General features: G+C 44.7%; 1 protein-coding gene across 1 annotated transcript; it reads left to right on the top strand.

Moving 5' to 3' along the window:
- Positions 1 to 1,132: 1,132 nt before the first annotated feature.
- LOC134321571 (tripartite motif-containing protein 16-like) lies at positions 1,133 to 8,061 on the top strand. Its single transcript, XM_063003379.1, has 6 exons — positions 1,133 to 1,801; positions 5,119 to 5,214; positions 5,409 to 5,642; positions 5,992 to 6,163; positions 6,625 to 6,720; positions 7,306 to 8,061. The coding sequence occupies exons 1-6, from the start codon at positions 1,133 to 1,135 to the stop codon at positions 7,890 to 7,892; spliced, it is 1,854 nt and encodes a 617-aa protein (XP_062859449.1). The 3' UTR covers positions 7,893 to 8,061.
- Positions 8,062 to 8,529: the final 468 nt, after the last annotated feature.

Below are 8,529 nucleotides of genomic sequence, written 5' to 3'. Positions count from 1 at the left end.
GCTCCTCCACTGGCAGATGGCAGCAGTGCATCTTTTCCGGCTGTTCTATATTTTACTGGGATGAAAACGCCTGATAAATTTATTTATCACGTAAACATTATTGAAAATGTAAATGGTTTCAAACTAATTACCTCTTTATAATTAAAAAGAATATTAAACTGATTTGTGACGCTCGGTTGGCGCAATGTTAAATTACACCCACAAGACACCCAGCGTTATTAGGGTAATTTCAGAGCTGAGAACGATCCACCACTCAAACATCATCTGAGCACTGGGTTCTATGGGGGTCCCTTTTGGGGTGACAAGGAGTAAAAATTTGAAAATAAAGGGATGCGATCAGAGGAACAGTAAATGACCCATAAAGAAGCCTCAACCGTGTCTGCGTGGGTTTACTCCGGGTGCTCCGGTTTCCTCCCACAGTCCAAAGACGTGCAAGTGAGGTGAACTGGAGATACTAAATTGTCCATGACTGTTCGATATAATCTTGTGAACTGTTGAATCTTGTGTAATGAGTAACTACAGTTCCTGTCATGAATGTAACCAAAGTGTAAAACATGACGATAAAATCCTAATAAACAAACAAAGAAGACCCACACAGTACATGCCGGTCTGGAGAAACACAACCAGGGGTTGTGAAAACACCACATTGCCAATAATATGAGCTTGTTGGACATTGTTGATGCAGTTGTCCTGGCCTCAACTCTTCTGAAACGGCATTCTGCAAGAGCTTGAAGTGTGCTTAATAAGTCAAAAGGACATTCGTGAGGTCGGTCACATCTACTTAATCTCAGAGGTGTTCACTGGGATTCGAACCAGGACTTAGTGAAGGCCAATGGAGGCCAATCTTGATAAGCCATATCTTTATGGACCTCTTTTAATGCACACTAGCACATGACATGCTGGAACAGAAAAGGTCCTTCCCCTGTTACATGATAGCTACCAGTCTGAGAGGGTGTTTTCAAATATTTCAAATGTGCTTGGAAGTGGGAATTCAGGGTAAGTTCACAGCACCTATTGTTACCTGATCATTAGGAGCAGTGTCTAATTACTTTTGGCTGTGTTGTGACTTTCCATAAACCTGGTGGAGGAATTTGCATATTCAAAACACTCTGTGAGTCAGATCTTTCCAAAAATGGATGTGAAAGAGGTCTCTATTCCCCCTGCCGATCCACCCCTCCTCCATTCATGGGTCAGGTTTACTGCCTGCATAGGTGTGTTTACAGGTGAGGGTGTGGCTTATCAGAGGTACTTCACCAGCTTCACTTCCACTCTTCACACACTCGCCCTCAGCAGCCCGGACAGAACCATGATGGACACCGAGGTGACCATAGATCCACCAGGAACTGACTGCAAATCCAAACAAATATCTGAGAAGATTCAGGAGGATGAAACAGGGCTGAAGGATCCATGTGCACCGATGCAGAATGGACAGAGTCCAAAATCAAGTGACGGTCTAGGAGAAAAGTCAGGTGGTCCAAGCCTGGACGGTCCTCCAGATCAGGACGACGTGGTGTGCGACTCCTGCATCGAGAGTCCTCGCCGTGCCAAAAAGTCATGCCTGACGTGTCTGGTTTCGTACTGCGAGGATCACCTGAGGCCCCACCTGGAGAAGGAGAAGTTCCAGAGTCACCGGCTGGTGGAGCCGCTGAAGGACGTGGAGAGACAGACGTGTGAGAAGCACAGCTCGCCGCTGGAGCTCTACTGCTGCGTCGACGCCTGCTGCGTGTGTCAGGAGTGTGTGAGTGAGCAGCACCAACAGCATGAAACGCTGAGCATCACAGAGGCTCGCCGAAAAATCGAGGTACAGTAATGCACGCTGTGTTGCCAGCCAACTGTCAGGAGGTGGATTGGCAGCTTGAATCTGCTCATCATTGATGAATGTAAACGGATGTTTGTGATACCCTGCTGTGTATCGACAGCCTGATGAATTTAAGTACTGAAATGTGCTCAAAAGTATGTGGACACCCCTTGTATTGTGAGTTCAGGTGTTTCAGATACACCCATTGTTAACACGCCTATTGGCTTTGTGCACTGGAGCTGTAAGGGGCCTTCCCCAAACTGTTGCCCTGGAACATCAACTGAGGCTTTCTTAACCAACATCAGTGCCCAGTAATACAAATGCCCTTTGACTGAGTGGGCACAAATTCCCACAGACATATTTCTCACAAGAGCGACTGTTGTTCTAGCTGAAAAGATCACATAGAGGTCGCTCTATTTTAATACGGATAAGGTGTCCAAATATTTTTGGTCATATTGTTGTTATGAGCCATACCCACCATAGACAGTAAATGCACTTTTGTAGGGCTACAATTACTGACTGTAATAACTGCTCTCTTGTCCCACTGACGTACATGTGGAATGCACCAGCCACCCAGTCGAGGACCACAAATAAATCACACGTCTAGGATGAGTGGACTCGTTAATCAGATGCTTGTGTTGATTCAGAACAACCACCTGAATGCTGACTAGCATTTACACTCCTGATGTTTTTTAAACCTGAGGTGTTACTCAACCACTCCACTGATCAAACGTGTGATCAGATTAACGATATTAGATCCATCAGCGCTCTCCTGTTTCATGTTCTGCTAACCACGCTCAGGTTCAGTATAGAATTACAAGCAGCAACAAATCTAGACTTCCCTGGAAGTGAACTCCAGACAACACTGGCTTTGTCTTTTCTTGTACAAAATGCTTGAACACTGGTGACAACACAGGTGTCTTTGAAATTTATATCAGCCAGCCAGTTACTTCTATCAGTTAATGACAAGGAAAGGAAAAACCTGAAGAAATACTCAACAGTTAAGGTACCGAACAACTGGTCAGAAAGCTGTTGGTCTAAACCTCATCACTGCCAGGTTAACACTGTTGGGCCCTTGTCCAAGGCCCTCACTTCTCAATTGCTTGGATTTTGTTAGTTCACACTGTAAGTTGCTTTGAAATAAAAGCATCAGCTAAGTAGCGTAACTGTAAAACCTTTGTTAGCATAGACAGTCTGTCCAAAATGACATCAAGAATAATATTATAGTGAAGCTGGAGCCTAGCTAGTGTTTGACGGTGTCTGCACTACCATCATAAAACACTCGGTGGGTAGAACTGTAACCTCACTGCAAGAAGGTCCTAGATTCGATTCCTAGGTGGAGCAGTTCGGGTCCTTTCTGTGTGGAGTTTACATGTTCTCCCCAGTGACATGCAGTCAGGTAAATTGGAGATACTAAAATTGCCCTGTGTGCGTGTATGTGCACCCTGTGATGGACTGGCGCCCTGTCCAGGGTGTTTCTGTGTGCCTTGTGCCCATTGAGAGCTGGAATAGGCCCCAGCATCCCCTGTGACCCTGATTAGGATAAGCGGCTTATAAAGTGAGTGTCCTGCTTCTCCACTACAGTTCCAGATTTTTGTCTAATTGATGCCAAGGTGCAATAAATACACCAATGTCACAGTGTGTCGAGGAACACACCAACGTGAGTTCCAAACCTCCTCATCTAACCCTCTTTACGATGCCCCTGGTCGTCTTCAGTATTGTCTTGTAGAACAGCCAAAAAAAATAAAACAGGAGAGACTGGAACACTTTTACCCCTCAGCAATTAGAGGCAATTCTGAACATGACTTATTAGAAGAAAGGCAAGATAATAAAAACAAATGTTTGACACTGTTCAAGAAGATCAAGTCCCTGCAAAGCAAGATCAGACAAATCAGACAGACTCAAGACTTTCAGTGGATCTTAATCTCACTCAGTGATCAAACAAATCAACAGTGATCAAAAGCTGGTCTTGCAATTGCACTATTTATTTCTCTTAGACCCCTTTGGTAGTTAAAAAAATATTCTGGGACCGCTTTACCACAGGTTAAGATATTATTCTTACGTTTTAATCAAGGATGACAAAAGGAATGGTGTTCCTGGTGGTAGAAGCTTCCTCATCGGGATCTGCATCAACAACTGAGTCAGAATATTGCATAGTCACCGTCCATTGATCTTTTGTGAACTTTTTTAGTGGGCAATTAAATGTGTCCATTCTCAAAGACCCAAATGAAAGTTCTCAAATGAAAATTGAGAACCACTGAATGTAGGAGGAGGAGAAGGAGCAGACAAACACCTTTCAGGCTGCATGTTAAAAACCACTGCACTGTAGATCACGGCTTCAGATAAGAACACAAGAGATCTCGTTCTTCTGAAGTTACATAAAGATTGTAGAGAATCTGTTTACCAAGAACCATCGTTTCTGTGCAGACCTGCCCGAGGAATGTAGAACCTCCCCTACATGAACGTACAGCGTTAGTACATCAGTCAGAGTCAGAGTCAGAGTCAGAGAGGTTTTATTGTCATTTTAGCTACATACAAGTACATATTGAAACGAAACAGCGTTCCTCTAGGATCACGGTGTAACACGGTACAAAAAGTGCAAGACAATACAAAACACTGTAAATACAACAATAAATACAAAAAATCCTATAATAAATAACTACAAAAGATATTCCTAGTTATCCCTAATCTAAACAAGTACTTAGAAGACAGGACTAAAGACAAGTGTTAGTACATTCCTTGACACTAAGATACACGACGTTACCAGCTGAGCCTCCACAAGATCCATATCTCACTACTGAGAGGTCTGACTGTTCAACAAGTTGAAAGTCCAGAATGGATCACATGTATGGCATTGAGCAGACACTTTTATCCAAAGCAAATTAGTGAGGCTTGAGGTGCTTAGTCAAGGCACTGGCAACTTGATGCTTGTTGAGCTGGATCCAGTGACCTTCTGATTGTTAGTCCAGTAACTTAACTACTGAGCTTGCAGTATCCCTAAAGACCAAGGAATTAAGTCATGAATGTCAGTTGGAGCTATTTCTTAACAACAAACACTGCAAGGTACATGGAACAGTGGTAACAATTGTCAGGATGGTCAGATACTGGAACATGGAAAAGACACTGGAAAAGTATCTTAAAGACAAAAAAATGAAGCATCCCAACCCAACAGCATTGTATTTACTGTAAAGCATGCTGGTGGTAGTCATATGCTCCGACTATGCTCTCACTTTTACATATCTTAACATGAAACTGAACCAAAGCTTTTAGTTCCAGCGCCCATGTTTAGGAAGCTAATCCTAATGTTCATGTATCCCCAGAAAGAGCTGCAGGATAAACAGGCGGAGACGGTGAAAACGTTGACGGTAGCAGAGAATTCCATCAACAAACTACAGAGCAACCTTCAGTCTGTGCAGGTACACCAACGTTTAATATTTACACTGTCAATACCATTCCAGCACTGTCCATCAACTCAGGAACTCCACTGTGTGCCAGATTGGTGAGCGCCTACAGATCTTCGGCACTTACGGTGCACATCTGGGAAAATGTCAAAGACTTGTATGTGATGTGTGTATCGGTGTAACGCTGTATATCGTACGTTTACATGCAGGCATGCGTAGAGGAGCTGCGGGCGGTGGTGCAGCAGCAGGTGAACACGCTGCAGGCGGTGGTGCAGAAGGTGGGTGCAGAGCTGAGTGAGGTGTTGAAGGTTGAACAGAAGAACACGGTGGGTGAGGTGAACGCTGTTCAGATGCAGGTGGGGCAAAGCTGCGCTGAACTGAAGAGAACCGACAGTCACCTGGAAAAGCTCTGCAAGAACAAGAACGACCTCCACTTTCTGCAGGTACATCATACAAGTCCACAAAAGTTCTAAATGTGCTACAGAAGCAGATGAGATTACCCAGGATGCTAGATTTGTGAAGCCACCTAAAAAATTCGCTGTAATCCTGTCAAACGCTGACAAAAGCAGGAAATTTAGTTTGAGCATCATCAAACAGCAGAGGTTGTAATTGCTGTTCCATGAGGAACCCTGATGATTCAGTTAATAATCGTGTGTGTATAGGTGCCAGGTTGGCTGATAGCAAAGCTGAGATTCGAATTCGACACCCATAAACTAGGGCAGTATCCAGGAGTGTTCATTGCCTGCCTGGTGAGAAATGTTGCTGCTGTTTAGATAATGTGTGTGTGTGTAGGAATACTGTCAGTGGAAGAAGAACAGTCCCAGTGTGGCTCTACCTGTTGTGTGTATGAACCAGACGGATCGTTTACAGGCCTTCAGTCGTATCATCACACACACCACTCAGGAACTGTGCAGCACGATCCTCACGACCTACCGTAACGCACTCCAGGAGTCCTGTACAACCGGTCAGAATACACACACACACACACACACATACACACCACACAGAAACTGTGTAACACAATGCTTACAACCTCCTGTAAAACACTCTAGTGTCTCTTTTCTATGTGCACTATAGTACAGGAAAATAGTTTGTTAGTAATTGTTTCCATTACCTGGTGACCCATACTGTACCTAAGTGTTTGTGGAGAATTTGGGAACCTGTCTTGACTTGGGACCAAACATACAGAAGCAGGCTGTATGAGTGACTGTCATGGTGTCGACCACTGACTGGTCAAATACCCATCAAATAATTTAAAATTAGACATAGCCTAGTCCCAGTCTCAATTGTAACACAGTAGAGATGCTGTGCGAAGACCTAAAACGAGCAGAGTGATACGTCTGTTGAATAAATTTGGTCCTTAATGAATGAAAATAATATTTAAAGTGAAATTCTGAAATTGTTTTGGGTTTTTTCCCCCTGCAGAAAACACTTCAGATCCAGCTACAGGAGTTCAGCTCAGTGGTGTAAAGCAGAACCTCTCGCTGCCAGAACCAGAGAGCAGAGACGACTTCCTTAAATGTGAGACATGGCTGTTTAATACTGTGCTAGTTTATGTGTTGGCTGTGGTGTAGGTGTGTGTGTGTGTGTGTGTTCATTTGAATGTTAGAAAGTCATTCAGACTCCTGGATATTCAAATGAACATCATTATTTGTAACCTGAATGCTGATGCTTTTTTTAACCACTGATCCTGGAACCACATGTGGGCCATAAAGCGCCTACTCGTACCTTATAACACATCAGGGGTGTCCAAAGTACGGCCTGTGGGCAGTGAAGAGCCACAGGCTAGCACACAGCTCTTTGCTGCTATAACAGCCTCCACTCTTTTCACAAGCTTGGCTCACAGTCAACGTTCCAATTATGTCAATCGTTTATTGGGACTCTGTGCAGACCACTGGATCTCCACCAAATAAAACCACGTCTTTATGGACATTGTTCTAACTAGGTGCCAAATCATGATGGAAACAGAACATAATCTATTGTATATCACTGATGTTATTAAACTTTTAGCAGTGGGTGTGGCCAAAACACCCAAACTCAAGAAGTGTCCTCATACTTTTGGCAATATTTCTGCAATGCTAATGCAAGTTCTCCTCTCTCGATCAGATGCATCTCCTCTAACTTTCGACTGTGACACGGTGCACCAGTTCCTCCGTGTGACGCATGACGGCAGGAAGCTGACCAACACCACGCCATGGCAGCACGGCTACCCCGAGAAACCCGAACGATTCCAACACTATAAGCAGGCGCTGGCGGCCCAAAACTTCTCCTCCGGACGGCATTATTTCGAAGCAGACCTGGGTGGAGCGGGTGTTCACGTAGGAGTAACGTACGCCAGGATGGCACGCCAGGGCGAGGCTAAGGAGGCGTGCTTCACGGGCAGCGGCGTCTCCTGGTGTGTCGAGTGGAACGGCCGTGCGTTCTCGGCCTGGCACGGGGATGTGGAGACCGTCCTGAGCGCCCCCAAGGCTACGAGAGTGGGAATCTATGTCGACTTCGGGTGTGGCGCGGTGGCGTTTTACAGAGTGGGTTTGGACGCCGGGATGGAGCTGATGCATCGGTACGGGGTGGAACTGAGTGAGCCGCTGTACCCTGCGGTCTTCCTTCCCAAGAAGGAGAACGTGGTCGTGTTGGTGGAACCAGGAGAGGAGCTTCTCCTCAAAAGCCCATCACCACCATGTTCTCCACCGTGAACTGTAACAGTCCGGGTGTTGATGTAAATAAGGAAAATAATCAATGGCAGATAGTGTGACTGAACCAAAAGAACCGTTAGTACTTGGGTCTGTGCTTCATTTCACCCACTGTTCTTTGTGTGCATCATTAGTGTCCTCTGTGATTGTTTATAGTCACATTAAACGTGGTCCGCGAAACAAGCGAGCGTGTTTGTGTTTGTGTTTGTACTTTTCTTTGCATTTCACCCCAATTTAGGCATCTGCAGCCTCCATACGTGCAGCAGCCAGGCTATTACACACCTTCTCATGCTCAAGATAAAACAACCGAGTCATTTATCTGGTGGGTCCCACATTTTAAGGAACTTAAGTTGGAAACTCGTGTAAACAGGAACTTCACAGTTCCTGTAGAGGTTCCTGTTTTCACATCACCATCACACTGACTGTTATGATGAACTGTGTGTCGGTTATGACATTTCAGCCCGCTGGGAAACCGCAGCAACACAGACTGAAATTGTTTGTTTGTTTGTTTATTAGGATTTTAACGTCATGTTTTACACTTTGGTTACATTCATGACAGGAACGGTAGTTACTCTTTACACAACGTTCATCAGTTCACAATTTTTTGTATCTCCAGTTCACCTCACTTGCACGTCTTTGG

Source organism: Trichomycterus rosablanca, chromosome 10, assembly GCF_030014385.1.
Source record: "Trichomycterus rosablanca isolate fTriRos1 chromosome 10, fTriRos1.hap1, whole genome shotgun sequence".
NCBI lineage: Eukaryota > Metazoa > Chordata > Actinopteri > Siluriformes > Trichomycteridae > Trichomycterus > Trichomycterus rosablanca.
Note: the sequence above shows the minus strand (reverse complement) of the source record. Positions and strands in the feature narration are given on the sequence as shown.